This window comes from Polistes canadensis, unplaced genomic scaffold (assembly GCF_001313835.1).
Source record: "Polistes canadensis isolate GaletaPanama2010 unplaced genomic scaffold, ASM131383v1 scaffold_72, whole genome shotgun sequence".
Lineage (NCBI taxonomy): Eukaryota > Metazoa > Arthropoda > Insecta > Hymenoptera > Vespidae > Polistes > Polistes canadensis.
In genome coordinates, this window is record NW_014569619.1 from 397,574 (window position 1) to 419,868 (window position 22,295).

General features: G+C 26.4%; 4 protein-coding genes across 10 annotated transcripts; 2 read left to right on the top strand and 2 right to left on the bottom strand.

The window, feature by feature from the left end:
- Positions 1-1,350: 1,350 nt before the first annotated feature.
- LOC106786398 lies at positions 1,351-10,388 on the bottom strand. Of its 4 annotated transcripts, XM_014747737.1 has the most exons (15): positions 9,138-9,264; positions 7,833-8,052; positions 7,364-7,729; positions 7,048-7,112; positions 6,863-6,960; positions 6,617-6,768; positions 6,278-6,525; positions 6,026-6,196; positions 3,988-4,205; positions 3,827-3,901; positions 3,498-3,753; positions 3,177-3,314; positions 2,809-3,095; positions 2,618-2,710; positions 1,351-2,531 (listed from the first exon to the last, which is right to left on the bottom strand). In XM_014747737.1, exons 2-15 carry the CDS (start codon positions 8,024-8,026, stop codon positions 2,418-2,420), a joined length of 2,475 nt encoding a protein of 824 aa, XP_014603223.1. In that variant the 5' UTR covers positions 8,027-8,052; positions 9,138-9,264; the 3' UTR covers positions 1,351-2,417. The 4 variants fall into 4 exon arrangements, with proteins under 4 accessions (XP_014603223.1, XP_014603222.1, XP_014603220.1 ...); XM_014747736.1 differs by lacking the exon at positions 9,138-9,264 and adding an exon at positions 10,133-10,388 and having other exon boundaries at positions 6,863-7,112; XM_014747734.1 differs by having other exon boundaries at positions 6,863-7,112.
- Positions 10,389-10,640: 252 nt separating this feature from the next.
- LOC106786367 (mitogen-activated protein kinase 14B-like) lies at positions 10,641-14,557 on the top strand. 3 transcript variants are annotated; one of them, XM_014747658.1, is made up of 11 exons: positions 10,641-10,725; positions 11,144-11,314; positions 11,883-12,012; positions 12,092-12,150; positions 12,224-12,365; positions 12,439-12,601; positions 12,663-12,734; positions 13,636-13,715; positions 13,948-14,026; positions 14,139-14,312; positions 14,390-14,557. In XM_014747658.1, the coding sequence occupies exons 2-11, from the start codon at positions 11,211-11,213 to the stop codon at positions 14,467-14,469; spliced, it is 1,083 nt and encodes a 360-aa protein (XP_014603144.1). In that variant the 5' UTR covers positions 10,641-10,725; positions 11,144-11,210; the 3' UTR covers positions 14,470-14,557. The 3 variants fall into 3 exon arrangements, with proteins under 3 accessions (XP_014603144.1, XP_014603146.1, XP_014603143.1); XM_014747660.1 differs by lacking the exons at positions 10,641-10,725; positions 13,636-13,715 and adding an exon at positions 13,222-13,301 and having other exon boundaries at positions 10,922-11,314; XM_014747657.1 differs by lacking the exon at positions 10,641-10,725 and having other exon boundaries at positions 10,923-11,314.
- A 137-nt stretch (positions 14,558-14,694) lies between these two features.
- Positions 14,695-16,067, top strand: LOC106786368 (39S ribosomal protein L48, mitochondrial). The gene is made up of 4 exons (XM_014747661.1): positions 14,695-15,015; positions 15,127-15,207; positions 15,319-15,452; positions 15,534-16,067. The coding sequence occupies exons 1-4, from the start codon at positions 14,992-14,994 to the stop codon at positions 15,814-15,816; spliced, it is 522 nt and encodes a 173-aa protein (XP_014603147.1). The 5' UTR covers positions 14,695-14,991; the 3' UTR covers positions 15,817-16,067.
- LOC106786366 (WD repeat-containing and planar cell polarity effector protein fritz) lies at positions 16,041-21,407 on the bottom strand. Of its 2 annotated transcripts, XM_014747655.1 has the most exons (15): positions 21,256-21,407; positions 21,010-21,139; positions 20,742-20,919; positions 20,466-20,659; positions 20,220-20,320; positions 19,875-19,989; positions 19,586-19,795; positions 19,343-19,506; positions 19,142-19,249; positions 18,846-19,054; positions 18,480-18,603; positions 18,237-18,406; positions 16,444-18,143; positions 16,241-16,373; positions 16,041-16,150 (listed from the first exon to the last, which is right to left on the bottom strand). In XM_014747655.1, exons 1-15 carry the CDS (start codon positions 21,339-21,341, stop codon positions 16,065-16,067), a joined length of 3,708 nt encoding a protein of 1,235 aa, XP_014603141.1. In that variant the 5' UTR covers positions 21,342-21,407; the 3' UTR covers positions 16,041-16,064. The 2 variants fall into 2 exon arrangements, with proteins under 2 accessions (XP_014603141.1, XP_014603142.1); XM_014747656.1 differs by lacking the exons at positions 20,742-20,919; positions 21,010-21,139; positions 21,256-21,407 and having other exon boundaries at positions 20,220-20,335; positions 20,466-20,553.
- Positions 21,408-22,295: the final 888 nt, after the last annotated feature.

Here is a 22,295-nt window from a genome sequence, read left to right on the forward strand (position 1 = left end):
CCTTCAGCAATCGCAGCAAATTTTACTATTACCGCAAGGACACAGAAAAAGCATAAAAAAGAAAAAAAAATGAATTTGTTATAATACATGTAATATGTGTGTATCTCTGATAATAATACGGAAGAAAGAAGAAAGTTTTTAAAGAGAACGAAGATATTGTGAAAGAGGGAAATGATTATTTATGAATATATATTTACATTATATATATACGTATATCAAATGCGATGTATATTTATGTATGTGCATGCATTATCACGTATATTCATTCTCACGTGAATGAACCTGGCCTGTGTATATATATATTATATACAAATATAAAAATATACTGAACAAAACGAAAGAAAACAAAAAAAAAAAATGAAGAGATAAAACGTGTGTACATGTGATCATCGTCATGTACCTAATGTACAATTAACACAACACGAGTATATCCACAAATTATACTTGTTTCGCGTTAATAAACGGATCAATCCAAAATTATTATGTCTTTTTCTTTTGTTTCTCTATCCCCCAATATATATTTATAAATTAATTTCATTATTTATTAAATAAAAATATAACTTGTGTGTGTGTATGTGAGAGAGAGAGATAGTTATTATAAAAGTAATATATTAAATTAAAAATTTTTTAAAATTAATTTATTGCATTATGCCGCGTATAACGAATCTAACAATACGGATTATACAATAAAATAATTTTGAAAAAATGTTTAACTTATTAAACTATTATTTTTATAATAATATATTAATATTAACAACAATTAGTCTATTATTCTTTATCTTAATTTTTACTTTATTTTCACTCAAAAAAAAAAAAAATTCTCAAATATTCAATTTCTCAGAAAACTTATAGCCACATACTTACATAGTTATCGTATGTTACAATAGCAAAAAAAAAAAAAAAACAAAAAAAAAGGGAAAGCAAGAATACTTCGAATCTTTTTAATTCAATTTGAAAAATATTTGTTAATTGTTTAATCAAATATATATTAAGTACTCCATGCCCCATGAAAAAATTTGATGTATATAAATCGAAAATGGAAACATGAAAATATCATTTTTACTATACAATGGAATAATAATAAAATCTTTATGCAAATACATGATCTTAGGGCAAGTCCGAACTGATAAAAAGATAGAAAATTTACAAGATCTTATTATTATAATTATATGAATTTCTTCAAGTTCAAATTGATAAAAAGATAGGAAGTTTACAAGATCTCATTATTATAATTATTAGTTTCTTATTATATACGATATCGTGATATCTTCATTTTTTTTTTTTCTTTTCTTGTTTCTAGCTTTCAAAATAGTTACAAATGTATACAATATGGTAACATTGTGTATTATCATATATGTTATATAATATTATGATACAGTATTCACTTGGTTTATTTTAAACGTAATCCTTTAATTCATTGAATTTGATGATATTAAACAAGTTTATATTACATTTGCAAAAGAATTATTAAATGAAAATTGTAAAAATATGCATCTTTTTTTTGTACTGTCAAATAAACGTCATTAGAGGATCTATGATCTTTCTTCGGTTTAGGTAACTTCTAAACATTATATTCTTAACACATAAATTCTTCTTAAGAATCGAAGAGTCATCGGCAAGTGAAAATTCTCTTACAAAAATAATTCAACTTTTTAATATTACATTTAAAACATCTTTTTTTTTATTATTTTTCTACATGACAGAGACAAAGATAGAGATAGGGAAAAAGATATTGCTTCATTTTATTATATGTAATATTATGATTGATTAGATGTATGTGTGTTAATAAAGTGAGTGTGCGTTTTTAAAATTCTTTTATTTTTAATTAAAGAAAGTAAAGAATCTTTTTTGTTTTTATTTCTTTCTTTTTTTTTACGTTTTTGTTTTTTTTTTCGTTAGATGAACACGTAAGAGAGATCTATATTCTTATGTATAAACTAACTGGAACATTTCTTCGTTTTACTTCTATATACATAATTAAAAAAAAAAAAAAGACAATTAAATAAACAAATGAAATGAATAAGGTTCCAATTGAAATTTTCTCATGAAAGTACTGCGACATGGAAGGAAACCTTTTCTAACGTATAAAAAAAATGATTACATATACTATATATCCCACAATTAGTTTCATTAATGCTAATCATTCTCTCATTGTGTGCATTCCTAATGTAATAAACTATGCATATATATATATATATAGATATATATAAATTAAATGTGATACTTGTGAAAGGAGTTATGAATTTTCTTTTCTTCTTATTCATTCTCTTGAATATAATGTTAGGAGTTGTTTATTATAAAAAAGGCACGCGTCAAGTCTGAATTGTCTATCACATCTTCTACCTTAATATTATTCAATTGTAAAGAAGTTTTACGCAAGGATAGTCAAACTTTATATTATTTCTATCATTACGTAATCATGCAGGTTTTCCATGAACACGAAATCTGTACAAGCAGGTGTATTTCAATTCTCCATGATTGCTATGAATTCTTAACTCTATGTACTCGTATGGTTTTACAATTTTAGTATTCTATATAGAACAAAAGAAAAGAGTTATATATAAATAAAAATATTTGGATTTTTTTCTATGTCATATTTTTTTTAAATTCAACTTACCTGTACAGGAAAATATTGTAAACTCTCATTAGAGTCTATAAATTCATAGTCACCAAACATAACTGGCTCAGAATCATTCTGATCGGTTAAACCCTATGAAATGCAATCACATATACGTTATTTAATAATATATAAAAGAGAGAGAGAGAGAGAGAGAGAGAAAAAGAATATAAAATATATATTTTTATTACCCAAACGTTGAATTTACGTGGTGCACTTTCCATTTTCTCACTTGGTAATATAGATTTAGCTACATGTTCAATGGTAAAACCAGTTACATATATAGAATATCTCAATTTAATCAACAAGTATCCTGGAAAACCTTGAAATGGCCAACAAGCACCGGGTTGTATTGGATTTCTTTGTATTACTGTTCGAGGATTACTATTTTCAGAATAAATTGTCAGACCTAAAATCTTTAAAGATCTTGATTTTTCGTCATACATTTGAGTACATCGTGTACTAATAATTTCTCCCCCTAAAAATAAAATTCTTGATTACTGTATGAATTGACTATGCAATAGAAATAATTATTTTATTATGTAATAATTAATTTCACCTGCAGTTTCTAAAGCATAATCTACACGTCCAGTTTTATCAGCATCATATATCTTTAATCTATCATTTATTATTTTAAGAATCTTTTCATCCAACGAAACACCTTCTTTAATGTCGTAATTAGCACCAATTGAAACATCTAGAAATCATATTAACAATAATATATTTGCCGATATTTATGATAGTGAACTAATAAATAAAAAAATTAGAAAAATCATTTTTATGATTTATTTTATATTAAAATTATTTATATTATAAAATAAATCATAANTATATATATATATATATATATTTAAAAAGAAAATAATATTTATTAATAAACCTTTATCTGTGAATAATTTTTTTAATTTTTCAAAAATTAAGGAAAAATCCTTCGAAGAGGTAGTACTTCCAAAGTATTCTCCTAAAATATTATCGACCTCTTTGCGTAAAGTTTCAGGTACAAGAAGCTGTTTATTTGAATCACAGCACGATTTTAACTGTGAATAAAGCTCGCGCAAACTTTGAAGTTCCACGACTACATTACTGGTATCAGTTTTAAGATTACTTATCCTATTTTCTATTTCCAATATTTTTCCCTATAAAGAATAAATTTTGAGTATCTGCTTGTATGAATTACAATATATGTAACAATAAATACCATTCACTTACGTTAACTCTTTGCCAAACATCAATTTCATTTTCTTTTTGATTTTGTAACATCTGACTAATGTTTATTAGGTACTCCTAAACATAGATAAATAAATTAAAAATAATTAAACATTAATTTGAAGAAAAATGAAAGAAAAGAAAAGAAGAATAAATATACTTACAGTTGAATAAGAATTTTCTAGTTTATTTATTCTGTCATTTAATCTATTGATTATTATATTTAAATTATAATTGCTGCTAGTCGAATGATCTTCATTTTGTGCACTGTTTTCCATAACCCTTTGTACATTTTCTAATATTGTATTTGTTTTACTGTTACTTGTTGCTTTAACTTTGAGAGTAGAAAGGAATGATTGAATGAATGGCATCCCCCAATAACCTGGAATAATATTTATAGTAACAATAATATTTCCTATAAAAACAGATTTAATTATTTTAAATAATTATTCCATTCTCTAGTTACAGTATTGGTACCAAATATAAGAAGGAAACAAATTTGATATAAAGGATTTAATATTTTGGCATATTAATTTTTGTATGTAATGCGATTACTTAAGAAATCAATAAAAAAGACATTGATGTGCTTAATTCAATACGGTAACTGAGAGAAGGATAGACGAAGGAACTCACCAATCTGATGATTGATCGCTTGTGTATGCCCAAGTTGTTGAGGCTAAGAAATTCCGCCTTATCACCAGTTGAATTATCCTCCTTCTATCCTTCTCCCATCACATATGTAATATTTTTTTACGAATTTTTAATTTAAAAAAGAAAAAATAAATAGAAAAAGAAAACACTTATAAGTGACACCCTGACGTTATCTCACTACACAAATCCATTTATTTATTGCGACCACTGTTATGTACATAGAAAAATAATTTCTGAGGTATGAACGTGCTTACACAGAGACTTTATAAAAACAATATAACAATATTTACATTATGATTAACTGAAAGTCAATATTATTATTTTTTCATAATAATATATATAAAATAAATCTTTAATATTGATCAAACAATTACCGATAAAAACTCAAATAAAAGCAATATTTGTAGATATTAGTAAATCTCAATTGACATTATTGAGAATAGCAAGAAAATGCAATATATATACATTATATATTATTCATATATATACTTATATATATATAGAATATATTAATAAATTAAGTGCTCTATTTTATAAACTCTCTCACATATATTAATAATAATTGTTTTTATACAAATATATAACATAAGCAAAATTAAATAAACTCAGTAAATAAAGAAATAAAACAATCAATGAATAACATAGGATATTGTGAAAGAGCAAAAAGTTAAATTTAAGTATACTTAATACTTGTAGAGAAAATCAATATATATTTAAAAGAGAAAAAACATCTAGTAAGTTATATGAAGAAATCAGTAACAGTAAATGTAAAATTGTGTATATAACTAATGTTACTGACAGACATACAACCATTATTAGGCACGACCGCAACGTGGGAATTGTTTATTCATTCATCATCTCAAAAAAGAATTTGCTTGAAATCATTTAAAATGGCGATTACAAAACTACAAATTTATTGTTCATTTTAAAAAGCTTTTTATCGAGAAAATTTTAATATCACGTATAATTATATTCATTACTATTTTATATTAATATAAAATGTAAAGATATATCTTGTGATAAAACAGAAACTTTTTTAACTAAACAATGTGATACATATTAACGATCGTGCCTAAGAGTCCTTAGTTTTTTATGTAAATATAACTTTCAGTTAATCACCAGATCAAATTCCAAACAGTGTTAGGTACTTTTGGCAAAGACACGTTCAAATTAGATGCAGGTTCTAACAAATAATATATAATGGATTTGAAATATCCTGAAAAGAACTCGTATATAGGTAACGTTAACTTGACAATTTCATTGAAAATATAATAAACCGTCTCGGTGACACCATAGTGTATATTGTGTAGATAGTCCAGGCAGATAAAGGAATGCTTTAACATGAAGTAAGCACCTGCAACAAAACGAAGAAGCAGGCCAGTCTAGGTTTACCTGTCTTTCTGATGTTCTTCCATGAAAGACACTAATGAAAAAACTATTAGTTTGGATAATAGAAAAAAAATATTAATTTTTTATCTAATATCAAAATTTAAAATAAAGCTTTTCAAAAAAACAGGATATTGTTATAAATTAATAAAAAAAACAACTCACCAGCTAAAAGAAGCAATGGAATTAGGGAAATCCATATAATTTTTGATCCAAATATGCGTTTCCTTATACCTGAAAATCTGCTCAAGACCCAACAATCAAACAAAAGTAGTTTGATTAATCCTAAGTAAACAGACCGCCCAATAAACCACCATTGTCTTCTCCAATATGATTCTACATATAAATCAAAAACACTTTTAATTCACTCTATTTCGCTTCATACATAATATTGAACTAATTAAAAAATAACAATACCATTATAACGAATGGATTCATGATGAGTATAATATTCTCTTTTTCTGGATGTTCTAAGTTTAAGAAATTCAAGCGATTTAAGAAACCAAGCTACGAGAAGTATTTTAAATCTTAAAAATGTTTGCGTTATCTTCCATCTTTGAGTATTTGGAAGTGAGGTTGATGACATGATTTCATCTAATTCTGTATCAGAATCATATCTATGAGTATCATTATAATCTACAGATGACTTTGTCCACGAAGGATACCTGGTCAAAATAATATGTTTTTAAAAAATAAATGTCACTTAAATATATGATTTTATCTTGTCTTACCTATATTTTAAAATCAATTACAAACCTTTGTCGGATATTCTGGGAATCCATAGATTTTGTAGAAATAACTTTTCTATGCATTGTATATTGTTCGATATGTGTTTTTTTTAACATTGTTGATCTTGATGAAAAATTAGAAACACTGGCACGTGATGAAGTAGATAGATCATCTATAGACTGTGTCAAATTAAAAAAAAAAAAAAACAAATATATTAGATATTTTCTAGACCTATATTTAAAAATTTAGAGAACATTATACCATCAAACTTACTGCAAGATTTTGATCAATTATATCCTTAGGGCCAGAAGAATCTAAAGTGTCACCTAATCCACTTTCAGATGTCGCTAAGGATGATTGCCTTAAGCCATCTGTATTTGTTGATGTTACATTATTGGTATTATTACTAGAATCCGAATGTATTGAACATCTGGACATATTAGGCATTGCAAGTATACCTGGTGCTATTTCATAACGATATTGTGACTTTTGTGAATAAGTATAATCTGTTTTTGGAAATTTGCTGAAATAATAAGAATAGATTTGTTTGTGAAAACACATGGACTGATTGTTACTTAAAGAAGTTTACAAGTACAGATTTGTTTACTTTAAAATGCTAATGGACAAATTGATATTGAACGATATTTTTTTTTTATTCTTTTTGGGTGACATTTATTTATCTCTCCTAATTTATGAACATAATCAAACAAACATATATTTATATAGTATGGTAAGAGCTTAAGATAACTATAATTTAAAAGTAACTTTACTTACTTCCACCATTCTCCAGCTTGTTTATATATCTCATAGGCAGAACCTGGTCTACTTGGTAAGTCTTCTCTTTCTCCTTCTTCTGAAGAATAATCACTGCTGACTACTCTATGCGGTGTTATACTCTTACGCATTTGTTTTGGTGTAATATCGTTTGTTTCTTCTTTGGTGTCATCTTGTCCGTTTAAAAATATTTGTCGTTTAGCTCTCTGGCGTTCTGAACGTCGTTCTACTTTTTTAGATGCCATGGATACAGAACTATCTGATTGTTTATCTAGATTTTCTGATATAATTTCTGATATAGGTTCTTGTACATTTTCAGTTATTGTCAGCATATTTTGATCACGCGCTTTGCTGACACTACCTGGCCTAAAATTTAACCGGTAGAAAAAAATAATCAAAAACCATTCTACTTTATATAAATAAATCATCTTATAATATTTTTCACAATAAAAAAATAATTGAATCATACATCGATCTACTACTCGATCTTGTAATAATCCTAGTTTCTGCAGGAGTATGCGATCGTTCTCTACTTATACTTCTTAAGTCATAATGATGTTCCGCTTGTTCGGTATCTACCAAAACTTTATTTGGTACCAATGGTGTATGAGAACGAGATCTACTTCTACTTCGTAATTCATAATGATGCTGTTCACTTTCCATTTTTCTGCCAAGTTATGAGTAATAATCTATTTACATAAATGAAATAAATAAGAAAACAATAATAATGATAACACACAATTTTTAATATTATATCCTAATAGTCTAATTTAAAGAAAGTATAAGCCATAGAATGGTGTCCCGTACTAAAGGCACACTATGAGTAAACCAAAAATCTTTGGCTTGAATTAAAACAGAAACATATGTCTAAGTTTAGCTAAAAATAGTCCCCCTCCACTAAGATGAGAAAACAGCCCTCTCAACTGAATTCCTATTTCTAGTCCCCCCTACTCTCATTCTCTTTTCTTCTCTTCTCTTCTCTCTCTCTATATCTTCTTACTTATGATTTAGAAATTAAATTTAAGAATTAAAATTCCCAGAAATAAAAAATATATAGTATTACAGAAAGCAAATTGTGTATGTTTGTATAATTAAGAAAATGAATACTCTATTAATTCAAAATACAATAAATATTTAATACAAATCTTAGTGGAAATTTTTAATAAATTCAAGGATAAATTCTTTTATGCAATATATATATGTATAATGAAAAAAGAATCATTAAGAATATATTACATGATGATTAATAAAAATATTTTTAAATATTTCTAACGTTCGTTTTGTATTATCATTTGTTAAAAGTATTAACCGAACACGAGAAAAAAATATATACATGTTGCATAACATTACATTCTAATTATATATATACATACTTAGAATTTTAAATTGTATAATTCTCTAATTATGAACGAAAACAAATTCTAATGCATTAATAATGAGGAACTTTCCGTAATAAATGAAAGAACAAATTCAATATTTACCCTCCTATGATACTTCTCAAAAACAAAATACTAATCCACTTAATTTTTTTTATTCTCACATACTATCGCATACACGCATTACATACGTGCGTGATCTTTAAACGATAAACCGTATTTTTAAACCTTTAAAACTGATTACAGCAGATTATAAACGCCATCTCGTAAATAAAATCTAACAACGATACAAATATTTGGTTAGATTCCGATCATAAAATTCAGATTACTTTCAAATCAATCTAATATCAAATAAAATTTAATTTTACATATATTATATATAAAATATAGTTACTTACAATTTAACATATCTTTTCTTTTTTATAAAATAAAAAAAAGAACTTTTCATAAAATTCGCGGTTACTTTACACAATTATTTTCATTAATTGAGCCACACAAATACACACATCCACACACATATATATCGAGTATCTATATATATATGCATAAATATATATACATATATATATATATATATATATATATATATATATATATAGAATCTGGGAGAGTTGTGCTCTGGACAACAAACATCCTCTTCTTCTTCTTCCTCTTTTTATTAGAGCTTTGTCCTGTTATAATAGCTTTTTTTTTATTGCTACTTCTATATATATATATAAATTAAACTATTAGACTAGATTGTTTCCTTTTTTGAATTGCATTACATATACGTTTTAACATAGAATTATTACGCATGAAAACTGACAAACTCTTGTTCTCTCTCTCTCTCTTTCTCGTGCGTGTATGCGCGCGCATCGTATATTCCGTAAAAAGAGTGGGTCTTTAAAAATAAGTAGTGGGGGAAGGAAGAGATAAAACTGTCGCCTAAGGAGTATGACGTAAATTTTGTATAAAAACTCCCATATATGAATCATGGTGTACCCGCTTAATAGGTCTACTTGGTATATTACATTAAATGCTATATGAACAAAGATATAGAACATTCAAACAGATACATTTTTACGACTTTCATTTATAATAATAACAATAATAATTATATTTACTAACTATGCCTATATAAACATTAAAAATAATTTACTTATATTTACACATTCAAATATAAATTTTTATTAAAATCATATTAAATCTTTCATTTTTTACAATTACTTTTTTGATTTACTATATTTTTTTCTCTTATCTATTCTTACTAAATTTAGTAATTAGCTTATCATGTTCTTATTCTTGCTAAAGCTTACTAAGATGATATCTTATTCTTATTACCTAGCTTATCATATTTTTACTCTTACTGTATTTTTCTTACAACTATTTCGTTATTCCTCTTCTTGAATCTTACCTTCAACTTTCTTTGCCGCTTTATTTCACTTGTTTTCAAATAAATTCTACCTATATTGCTTATTTACTTTTTTACATTCGCTCACTTATTTAAATCGAATCGTTTGTCGCTCATCATTTTGCTTTCTAAATAAATTCAGTCTTATATATTAAGGTTAAGTACATGCTTTAAGAGATCAAAATACTTTTATTGTAGATTGTAATTAAAATGCAATGGGTTTCCTACTTTGCTCATAAGAATAATAACGACATGATACGAACAAACAAATAACTATTTGTGGTGCATGTATAATTATGCATTTAGAAGTCGATGGTGGCACTGTTAGCGGATTAACTGGAAACTACAAGTTGAATTTAACCTAGTATTCATCTCAACACTTTGCATTTTTTTTTTATTAATTTTATTAGTTAAATCATTTCTCATAAAAGTTATAATAATTTTTAATAATAATCGTTGTTTGTCTTGTGATAATCATAGAAAATAATTAATATATATTTTTAATCGATCCGCACATGAATGTAAACAACAAATAATTTTTTTATGTAGTAGACTAATCAATCGTGATTCTTTGACTTCTTTCAGCTTTGTAATTGGTTAGTAAAGAAATCTCTTTTGTCATTGGCTATTAGTGTAACCAGTCTAGTTAATTCGAGGAAAAGAAGCTTAAACTGTAGTACTTATAAACTGTCGCGTTTAATCAATCTTCAAAATCTTCACCTTTCGCGTTCGGCGATGTAATATATATAATATGTATATATATATATATACACATTATAGATATATATAATAAAACATAAGTGGAAATTAACATGTGAGATTAAAATTTTTCTTGAATCGATATGTTATGATCGATCATATATCGATGTTTTTACGAGTATCGTTAAATTAATTCTCATAGAATGTTAGAATGATTCGGAAATGATCGGATCATCTTTAAATGTGAAATCTTTCAAGTGGTTGTCATTGTTTCAAGTTTTAACATCATCCTTATTGATTCTTTTTATCGTGTAGTAGTGTGTGACGTCTAAACAGTGCGTATCGTAAACTTGAAAGTTTGGTTAAGAAAAAGTCCTGTAGTATGCCACAATTTCATAGAATTGAAATTAATAGGACGGAATGGGAGGTACCAGAAAGATATCAAATGCTTACTCCCGTAGGTTCGGGAGCTTATGGTCAAGTTTGGTAAGCAAGGAAAAATATATATATATATATATGTATATATATATATAATAAGTAACATTGATCTAATAGATAAAAATCATTAGATAATTACCACTATGATAATACGTTATTGTAACAAATATTTGTAAAAAATTTTATTCGGTAAATATCTCATTTTGTATATTATTTAATTAATGATAATATGTCAATATGTATGCGATTTTTTGAGACATTAAATGTGTGACCATGAACCTATGGTTACCTTGACATTTTTTAATTTTCATTTACCTCTTTTTTCCATAATTTTATTTATTTAATTAATTTTTTGTAATATCACATTTTTTGTTTTCTAACTTAAAATATTTTTGAAAGTTCTAATAAACTAATAATTTTAGAACATCGTACGAATGTGCTATTTTAGTGTCAAGCTGAGTATAATTAGAATATTTGACAATACTTTCCACCAGCTTAAAATACCAAAGAAATCTATTTAAAACTTTTCTACGTTATAAGCGTTATGAAAAATCATTTTAGGCTTTTTTAATTTATATTTTTAATACTTAAAAATTTTCTTATAAATTTTTTTCAGTTCTGCAGTAGATACAACAACCAATCAAAAAGTTGCTATAAAAAAATTAGCTAGGCCTTTTCAGTCAGCTGTACATGCAAAGCGTACATACAGAGAGTTACGTATGCTAAAACATATGAATCATGAAAATGTAAGTAAGAAAATATTTGTATGCATGTTATATTAAAGGTTTTTTAATTTTTTGTAAAGCTTACATTGTGTAAATGCAGGTAATCGGTCTATTAGATGTGTTCCATCCATCTTCATCATTGGAAGATTTTCAACATGTGTAAGTTTCTTTTATTACTAATATTGCTTCATAATTTTCATATATAATTTCATATAAAAAATTGTTTATACAGCTACCTAGTCACACATCTGATGGGAGCAGATCTCAATAACATTGTTAGAACACAAAAACTTTCAGACGATCATGTGCAATTTCTTGTATATCAAATTCTCCGAGGTTTAAAGTATATTCATTCTGCGGGTATTATTCATAGGGTATGATTATTACATTTAATTTAATGAATAACATTTTAAAGATATAGATTATATAGTTTTTATCTTTTTCCAGGATTTAAAACCATCAAATATAGCCGTAAACGAAGATTGCGAATTAAAAATCTTGGATTTTGGTTTGGCCAGACCTACAGAGAATGAAATGACAGGATATGTTGCTACTCGATGGTACAGGGCTCCAGAAATTATGTTAAACTGGATGCATTATAATCAAACAGGTCAGTTTTAACTACTCTTGTAAATGTTATAAATCAATATAATTTTTGTTATTATTTTCAGTTGACATTTGGTCAGTTGGTTGTATAATGGCAGAATTACTTACCGGAAGAACTTTATTTCCAGGAACAGATCGTATCCCTTTCAAATTACATTTTTACTGTATTATATTTAATTTTTTTTGTTTAGATAAGATTCTGCTTTTTGTCATTAATATTAAGTCACCTTTATTAACGTCATTATTCTCCAGAAATCTGTCCTTGTTGTTGTACTTTGTCTTGTCATTTACAATTTAATATTATTTATATTATAATATAGTTGCAATGCATCTAATCTACAAGCTATGCTTTTTGCTAAGGATCTACGTGGCTTACATGGACACAGAAATTGTAACGATATGCTGCACTAGCTTATATATTAGCGTTTTTTTTTTCATTTACCTCTTTTTCTTTTTTTTCTCATTTAACATAATACCAAGGATTCATATCAAAGAAATTATTGATATATATATATATATATATGTGAAACAAGTTAATTATAGAAGTCTTTATTAAACTGCTTGATCTAACATAATTATTCGAGTAAATGAAAGAAAAGTTTAGTGGAACCTTAGCAAGAGCAGATATTCATCAACTGAATTTAATAATGGAAATTCTGGGTACCCCACGCGATGAGTTTATGCAAAAAATATCATCGGAATCGGTAAGTTGTTTTCATCTTCTTTTCATTACAGCACTTCTCTATTTTCATTTTAAACATATACCTTACTATCATTGTACATATTTATATAATCCTCAAATTCTGACTACTTATATTTTATTAATTAAATTGCAAAAACATGTAATGTGAATATATAAAAAGCGACTTTTTTTTTTACAAAATTAAATAACGCCATCTGCATGCCTCAAACTAATAATTATTTGCCAAGGAAACTTATAGCATGTTTCTAGATAAGTAGAAATCGATTGAACGATAATTTATTAATATATTTCTGAAGTAAATTATGCTTTATCAAACTTACCTTAACGCTAAGCAGACATTGACCACTTAACACGAGTTCTTGTGCTCTGTGGTATGCCCACAGAAGAAACCTTGAACAAAATTACCAGTCAAGAGGTAAATTAAAGTATTATTTGTAATCATTAATTTTTCATAACATTTGAATGTATTTTAAAATTTATTACGTAGTATATAATTCCTATAAAGATATCAAACTTATGTATCATTTATTAATCATTTATTAATCATTTAAAAATTATATTTATTAGCTTTTAATGCAAATAATATATGAACCAATGTGTCCAGTAAATGGTAAGTAAGTGATAATCAATGTAAATTTTATTTACAGGCCAGAAACTATATACAAAGTTTACCGCCCTTGAAGAAAAAAAATTTTAAAGATGTATTTCGTGGGGCTAATCCTTTAGGTATTATATTTACCTTTAGAAATTAACTATGTCAAAGCGAGCTTTGATTTATACTTAATGTAATCTAAATAAGAATTTAAAGTTATAATAATATTTTTTACTTTATCTTCAGCAATAGATTTGCTTGAATTAATGTTGGAATTAGATGCTGAAAGGAGAATAACAGCGGAACAAGCACTAGCTCATCCATATCTTGCACAATATGCAGATCCAACAGATGAACCAGTATCATTACCGTATGATCAAAGTTTTGAGGATATGGAATTACCTGTAGAAAAGTGGAAAGGTAATATAATTTATTTTCAAGAATGTTTTTTTATCCTGTAATATTTATATCAAGAGAGAACATTTTTATTGTTTTAGAACTTGTTTATCATGAAGTGATCAATTTTGTACCTCAAACATTACCTGCGCTATCCTCGACTATTGAAGCAGCTACGTAGAATTTGACTAATATAGGGTAACAATTTTAAGCACATTGTAAGATAATACTAATATGGAAGATTTAAATTATATATATATATATATATAAATATATATATATAAATAAAAATATTTGTGTATATAATTCATAGTATAACGCAAAGTATTAAAGATAAAAAATGTATATTTTTATTAAGTTAAAATTTAAATGATGATAAAAACACTAATACTTTCTGGAATATTGCATTAAAAACATTTCATTCCTAATATGTGCAATAATAATTTATCAAATATATTTCAAATAAAAAGAAATATAAATAACTATATGTGTAACACTATATGAATACTTCAAATTTTTGCGCGCTTGAACGGTAAAATTATGAATGGTTGCCAACATAAAAAAAAAATATGTTAGGCCATACCCAATGGTTGGTAACATAATTTAAATAAATCTAAGCTAACCTCACTCGGTTTTACAATTAAGTTCGTCTTTTTAACTAATATAATGAATAAATAAGTGTATACAAGTTAAATTTAATATAATGGCATTAAATATCTTTAAAAAGGTATATTGATAAAATTATTTCTTATTATATATCACACATAGTATAATAAATCATAACCTATATATATTAATTATATAGTAAACATACTTTAATAAAAATAAATATTTTTAGGCAAGAGCATTTCATAATGGCATTTTAGCCAAAAATATATTATGCAGACGATACACTTTGTATGAGCCTGATTATTTGGAGGTTAATTTTTAATATTTATGTATATACAATATTATGATATTTGTTTTTGATTTATATAATGGATTATATGTGTATATATATATATATATATATATACATATTATGTTGTAGGCATTAAAACCAAAAGTACCTATTTATCCTATATTAAATGTACGAATTACGGGATATGTTTATCCTGTATTACAAAGTTATCAGAGTTTCATTCACAAAGTCGCTAAAATTATGGATATTGACGTAGATGATGGGTAATATTCTGAATTTATTTTTATTTGGAAATGCATACAAGTTTATTTTGATGTTTTTCTATTCGTTCATGTTATTTTCAGTTGGGCATTACCTGCACAAGAATTAAAAATTCAAAGATATAAACCAAAAAGTACTATTGTCGTTGCAGAATATAAACTTAATATTTATGAAAGGAATATACAATTAGCAGACATTACAGCCACACAGTGTCCCTTACTAATTAGAATATTAGAAACTACTTTACCAGAAGGAGTAAATTTAAATGTGAGCATTTTTGATCCCGATACAGAATTAAAGCGTTATATACCAGATAAACAATTATTAGACATGAAAACACAGTTACAAGATTTACAGAAAAAGTAAATTATAATAGAGTATTGAGATTAATATTAGTAATGAGACTAGATATGTCAAGAATACAACAAGTATGTTCTGTAAAAAGGTATTTATTATAAAACTTGATAAAAATTTACAAACACACATGCATGTGCAATGCGTTTGTTAACATATATAAAAACGACGATTTATAAAATATTTTCAATATCAAATTAAATATTATTTTTTTTTTTTTTGTATAAAAGGCAGAATTATCATTGGAACATTGAGTATAATTATAACAAACCAAAGTGAACAACTTTTATTTTAGAACCTTCCTCAGATTTGGAAGATTCCTTTGAAATTTCATTATCTGCATCTTCTGTAAATCATAATTCATTTAATTTTTTTAATATCCCTTGAATTCATATTGTGTAGCAATATATGCAAATATATATTACACTTTGCTTACTTGATAAAGGTTGAAAATCTTTTAAATAGTCTTCATTTCCCAGGCACAACGGTAAACTTTCTGCCAATTCACGTTTTGGATCTGTTACATGTAACTGTGTAACTGTTGAACGTCTCTGTCTATGAGATTGATTCTGTAAATGCACATGGTAAAACAATTTCTGTGATGTTCTTTTTACATTATTAAAAGTAAGCATCTCTTACCGTGCCAGGTACTAATATATGTGTAACTGTATCTGAAAATTTAACTTTTGGTTTCTCATTTGTGGACATCGGTGTATCTAGGAATGTGGGACACATAGAATAGGTTTTTGAATTGGAATTGGATGTATTTACAATAGGTAATGGAGGTATGTTGGATGATGTCTTAATTTCCTTACCAATATTACTACTTATCTGTGACCCTATTTTGGTATGCCTATTTTCGAGTAATCTACTTTGCAAATTATATGCAGAATGTGAATAACTCAAAGCATTTGTTGTGCCAATTCTGTTATTATGTTGCTTAGTAACATTCAAACTGTCGCAACTTCCATGATACGGTATATAAGTAAGATCAGAATTAATTCTACAAGTTTTAGAATTACTATGAACACATTGATCTTGTAAAATATTAGACGCAGAATTTTGTCTTTGCAAAATACATGGTGTTATATTCATTACTTTAGCAGATGAAATTTTTTGATTAGATTCGTCTATACTCATTAATCCTAGAGTACTTTGAGAAAGCGAGTAATTTTTTCTTTGTAAATTTTGTAGGTAATTAGTAAAAGAAGATGTGATAGAAGGTGGTAATGGAATTTCACTACTGGATTGTTTTTTGTTAATTTTTTGATGATGATCCATATAATCTTCAGCGCGAAAAACTTTTATGTTGCTGTCGTATGTAGTAGGACTTTCAGAATATTTGTTTGTAGTAAATAACGTGTTACTCTTAGTTTTATGAGGTGTGGTAATTAGCTTATTTGCTTGTATAACAGAATTAGATGTATCTATTTGAGACATAACATTACTCGATGAATCATTTGTTCTAATACTTGAGGAATAACAGAAAGGTGTATTATCACATTTTATATTCGAGTCTGAATTATTATCAGAATTATTTGAAACTGAAGTGTTACAAGTAATTGTACTGAAAGACGTTGACATAATATTATTGTCAACGTTACTCAAAGTTGGAATTAACGAGGAAGAAGAAGGAACATTGTCCAATACAAATTCGTAGGTCGAATTATTAAAAGAAGTCGATATAAAATTATTTTCTTCGGGTATAATTGTAACAGTATCTTCAACAGAAAGATTATTTGTATATTGTGTATCATTTGTTCCTGACTTATTAACCATTAATTGTAATATTTCATCATGATGTTGACGATCAAGAGACGATGACTTTTGTTTACTAAGAGATAGATTTCCAAAAGAGGTGGTCATTAAATCTTCGGAAAATTTATTGTAAGGTTGAACTCTGTTGATTGAATTTACCGTTGATATTGATGTTAAATTTGGACGGGTCACATATGTCGGTGTACTAAAAGATGTTGATGCAAAGAAAGTATTAGATACTTGTATATGTGAGGAAGAATCGCTAAAATTAGTATTTGCTAATGTATTACTAGGTGTATTAAAAGATGTGGAAATAATACTATAGTCAGATTTATTACTAGAAGAATCATCGTTCAATGATGTTGGTAAAAGAGTTTTGTTATCGTAATAAGAAGGATAAAGAATTGGTAAGGGTGGAACATGGTTGTTGGAATTCTTTTTATAATTGTATCTTTTGGGATACTTCGAATTTGTTTCATCTTCCTTTGTCGAATTTTCACTTTCGTTGCTATAAGATTCCTCTCCTTTATCGCTCGTTAATTCAGAACATATAGAACAAGATTCTCGGGAACACGTTGAATCTGTAATAGTTCTTTATATTATATAACTATAAGTAATAATTAAATGTGTCCGTTTGATATTTTTTTCAAATGAAATTTTCTTAATTTTCTTACGCGATGAATTGCAACTATTAGATCTGCTTAAAATTTGTTCAGCTTTCTCCTTTGCCGCATTTGCCATTTCCATGTCATTTAAAACCAAAGCATAGAAATGAATATCCATAAAAAGATCATGATCGTTTAGGTCTATGGCAAGTCTGAAAGCTTTCTCAAACATACGATATCTAATAAAAAGTATATTACTGTAATAAAAGTTTGGCTTATTATGAAACACAGCCTATCATATTATTTTGGTACCTTAGTAAATGATGAAAAAATCGTCTTGTTAAATCTCTTACTTCGTCACCATATTCGTCTTCGATTGCTTGACTTATTGGCCTAATTGGGACATGAAAACTACCCAATGCATTTTGTATGAAACCTAGAGATAAAGTTATTATAGGTATATATTGATTTATATATATATAAGTTCCTAATTAATTAATTCTTTGTCCTCCGAATAATTTTTATTATGAACTACCAACAACTCCGAGCCATTTTTACTATAATCTACTAACTAATTAAAGACTATTTAAAATATTGTTTTTAAATATCGCCGCAGCGATGCAAATGATTAAAAAATAAAATCTAATAATAAATATAACGCATAATATATCTTCTTACTTTCGTGTTCAGCCGTTAATGGTAACTTGAATAAATAATTTAAGATTTGGTTGAGAGAATGCATACAAATACGTGGATGAGTGTCCCAATTTAAACGTAACAATAAAGATGTGGCTTGTTCGATTTGAGAAAGTATTAAATACTTTCTTACTAATATATCTCCTGAAAGATTATCTCCTTCAATTACTCTAATGACTCCTATTGGACCCCTATTAGTATATTAGATTTTAAATATACATATATATTTTTTGAGAGAAAGAGAAAAAATTATATAATAAAAATTGATTACTACTCACCGTTCAAAGAGCAATAAAAACAATGAGTCCCCATAACTATAATAACTGGTATGAGAATTTAATTGGTTTCTTTTATTCCATTCCATACGTACTAAGGCTGGTTGGCTCCTATAACAAATAAAAAAAATAAATTATTATTACATCTATATTAGTGCAGAATATGCAGTCTTTGTATAAAGAAGAAGTATAAATTTTTAACACCTAAAGTAAGATGATAAATCAAGAATATTTGCTGGTGATGTTTCGTCATTTAACATTTGATTTTTGATACAATGCAAAGCGATGTCGAAATGTTGAAATTGGCCCCTATCATTTCCAATAGAAAATATCATTCCATCATTATGCCAGGATGCGAGTGTTGGTATCTTGGAAAATAAATTTGTTAAAAAATAAAGTATATGAAATATTTGGTAGTTTATATCAAATGAATATTGAGAAACTTACAAAACCAGCTTTTATATTAATAATTGTAGCTTTTGTTTCATCGTACAACATTACAGAACCGTCTATGCAGCATAATAATAATAATTCTTGATTAGGTGAAAATTTAACGCAACTAGTATGAGTTGGTAAAGGTATAGAGATAATGGCAATTCTCTGTAATTTGTCTTGTTGTGATACTTCATATGTCCGCCATTCAATCGTAACTTCACCCTGTGTACCATAGATAATATATATTATTATATTCTTGAGAGAATAAAACATGTTGATCGACAACATTCTAAATTATTACCTTTCTTGATACTTTTTGTTCTACAGAATGAATGACATTTTCATGATGTATATCAAATTTAATACATAAAGGATCAAACTCAGTGCGTACGTAATATATTAAGTCCAATTTTGTTCTAAAAATAAAATCATACTAAAACTTTAATCAAAAAATAAAAAATATACTAATCCTTCTTTTAAGATAAACAAAAATTCAAGAAAATGTATAGAAAAAAAAAAATAACGTGTTATTAAAAATACTCAACAAATTATCTGATTTAATCAAAGTAAATTAAAAGTGTAGAATAAGGGAATAGCACTTAGAATGTATATTTTCTACTTACAAATAAATACCGTCTCGACATACCCAGTAAGACGATAAAGGTGTATGTTTGCACGATCATGTTCCTTGACTACAGGACTCCATGGATAAACTTCGTTCATTGTAGATTTCCACCATATTAATATCTATAGAATCATGCACTTTTGCAATAAACATAAATTAGAAGCAACGTATGCATAAGCATAGATTCAACAATAAATATCAAAGTTATTTTGAAATAATATTTAAATCTAATCTTTAAAAGAGAATATATATTAATGTGGACCATACCAGATCACCTGGCTTGTTGATTTGAATATTTTTATCGAGTCTGCGTCCATTAGAACCAAATAGATCACTCGTACTCAATTTGGGTTCTAATTTACTGATTTTGTCAAAAGGATGTCTTCTAGGTTTTGTAAAATACACAGTTGTTATCTGATTATCATTATACATACAAATCAAATGAGTCTTTGTAATCGCCACTGTAAAATTTATAAAGACTTATTTTAATAATTTACATTTTATTATATCAATTATCTTGAAAGATATAATTTAAATTTTTACCATCGGATATATGATCACATAACTTTCCCATGAGATACTTATCAAAAGTACACTTAACGATATCAGCAGTTTCAACATTAATTTGTATGTAAATTAAGAGACCATTGCTTAGCATAATTTGTAGAATACTATGATCGTTCCACTGACAATATATAGTCGAATTATCTTTGAGTTGTTCCTTGATAAATAAAAGCAAATCATTTTTAATCGAATTATTATAAATGCAAACATTTATGAATTATTATTTTATAAAACACTGTGTACGTACTTCCAAGTGTTTGATAGCATCTTTCAATTTATTTCCTTTTTTGTTTGTTGGAACATAAGTCATACCTCGTTTTTGACTATAAGATCTTTTTCCTTCTTCGTATACATTATCAATACGTTTGTCATGATACCTGTTGAAACAAACCAATATTATGAATAAAATTATTTTCTTAATCAGAAAAAAGAAACACAAATAGTAATCCATCATGTATAAAAAAAGAAAAGCAGATATATATTTTTATTTTACCTAAATGCTCCATGATCCGTGTTTTTAATATTAATATTATCATCAAAGGTCCATAAATTCAATTCTCCTAATAAAGTTATGGACATTTTTAAATAACTATCGTAAGTACATTGAAAGGGACCACGCGTTAAGCGTCTATAAACAATGAAGCGTGTCTGTCAAAAAGGGGTTATAAAATGCTTATCGGTCGGTAAGATAGGATTTCTTGAAACTTCATATAACAGTGGTTTTCAACTCATCTTTTTCTAATTAAATTGTATGTAAACATTAGAAAAGTTGAGAATCTTTTTTTTGGAAATAGATTTAATGTGAAGTTAGTTCCTGATGATATTTTCATTACAATTTTGAATACGTAAGAAGTATATATGAAGATATTACATATATATGATATATGCATGAGTTATTGAATATAATGCCAAGGATGCACATAGATAAATATATATATCTCATTTCCGGAAATATTATTATATCACGACATTAATATTTATATATATATATATAAGTATAACAAAAAAATGATAACATAAAATGATTAGTAAATATTATTTGTTTTATCATTTCTTATTCAATATTAATGTTGTAATTTATTTTATGACGAAGAATAGAGTAATCATTTTCACCAACGCATCATCCAAATAGGGTGCAATTGCATAGATTCGTAGCCTCGTGTAGGAAGCTGAATAGACAAATGTAATTAACATTACAAATTTATAATTAAATACGAAGAATAATGGATATCAACTTGTATTTAAACTTACGAGTGAAGAAGATCGAAATAAATCTCGTATCACTTAACATAGTTTTTATTCTGGTTTGGAATTTATTTCTTGTTTATTTATTTCCAGCGATTATATACGTTCACAAAAGGATTTTATTAAATTTTAATATTTATCAAAATTTGTGTCGAGAGTTTAAATAAATTTCTCTTAGAATAAAATTATCGATTAATTAATTAGTTACCGCCTATCCATATCCAACCATGGATAAAATTACAAGTATAAAGTTATCAAATTTATACGGGCATCGACGAATTTATCCTA

Excerpts from the sequence above, each read along its gene's own strand:
- LOC106786398 (XM_014747736.1), bottom strand. The coding sequence starts at position 8,026 with ATGGAAAGTGAACAGCATCATTATGAATTACGAAGTAGAAGTAGATCT. Across the intron at positions 6,526-6,616 it reads TCCCAGAATATCCGACAAAG|GTATCCTTCGTGGACAAAGT; the intron begins GTTTGTAATTGA and ends TATTTTGACCAG. Across the intron at positions 6,197-6,277 it reads TGAATCCATTCGTTATAATG|AATCATATTGGAGAAGACAA; the intron begins GTATTGTTATTT and ends ATTTATATGTAG.
- LOC106786367 (XM_014747658.1), top strand. The coding sequence starts at position 11,211 with ATGCCACAATTTCATAGAATTGAAATTAATAGGACGGAATGGGAGGTA. Across the intron at positions 12,366-12,438 it reads CTGCGGGTATTATTCATAGG|GATTTAAAACCATCAAATAT; the intron begins GTATGATTATTA and ends ATCTTTTTCCAG. Across the intron at positions 13,716-13,947 it reads ACAAAATTACCAGTCAAGAG|GCCAGAAACTATATACAAAG; the intron begins GTAAATTAAAGT and ends TTTTATTTACAG.
- LOC106786368 (XM_014747661.1), top strand. The coding sequence starts at position 14,992 with ATGGCATTAAATATCTTTAAAAAG. Across the intron at positions 15,016-15,126 it reads CATTAAATATCTTTAAAAAG|GCAAGAGCATTTCATAATGG; the intron begins GTATATTGATAA and ends AAATATTTTTAG. Across the intron at positions 15,453-15,533 it reads GATATTGACGTAGATGATGG|TTGGGCATTACCTGCACAAG; the intron begins GTAATATTCTGA and ends TGTTATTTTCAG.
- LOC106786366 (XM_014747655.1), bottom strand. The coding sequence starts at position 21,341 with ATGTCCATAACTTTATTAGGAGAATTGAATTTATGGACCTTTGATGAT. Across the intron at positions 19,990-20,219 it reads CACCTTTATCGTCTTACTGG|AACAAAATTGGACTTAATAT; the intron begins GTATGTCGAGAC and ends TTTTATTTTTAG. Across the intron at positions 19,250-19,342 it reads GATTTATCATCTTACTTTAG|GAGCCAACCAGCCTTAGTAC; the intron begins GTGTTAAAAATT and ends TATTTGTTATAG.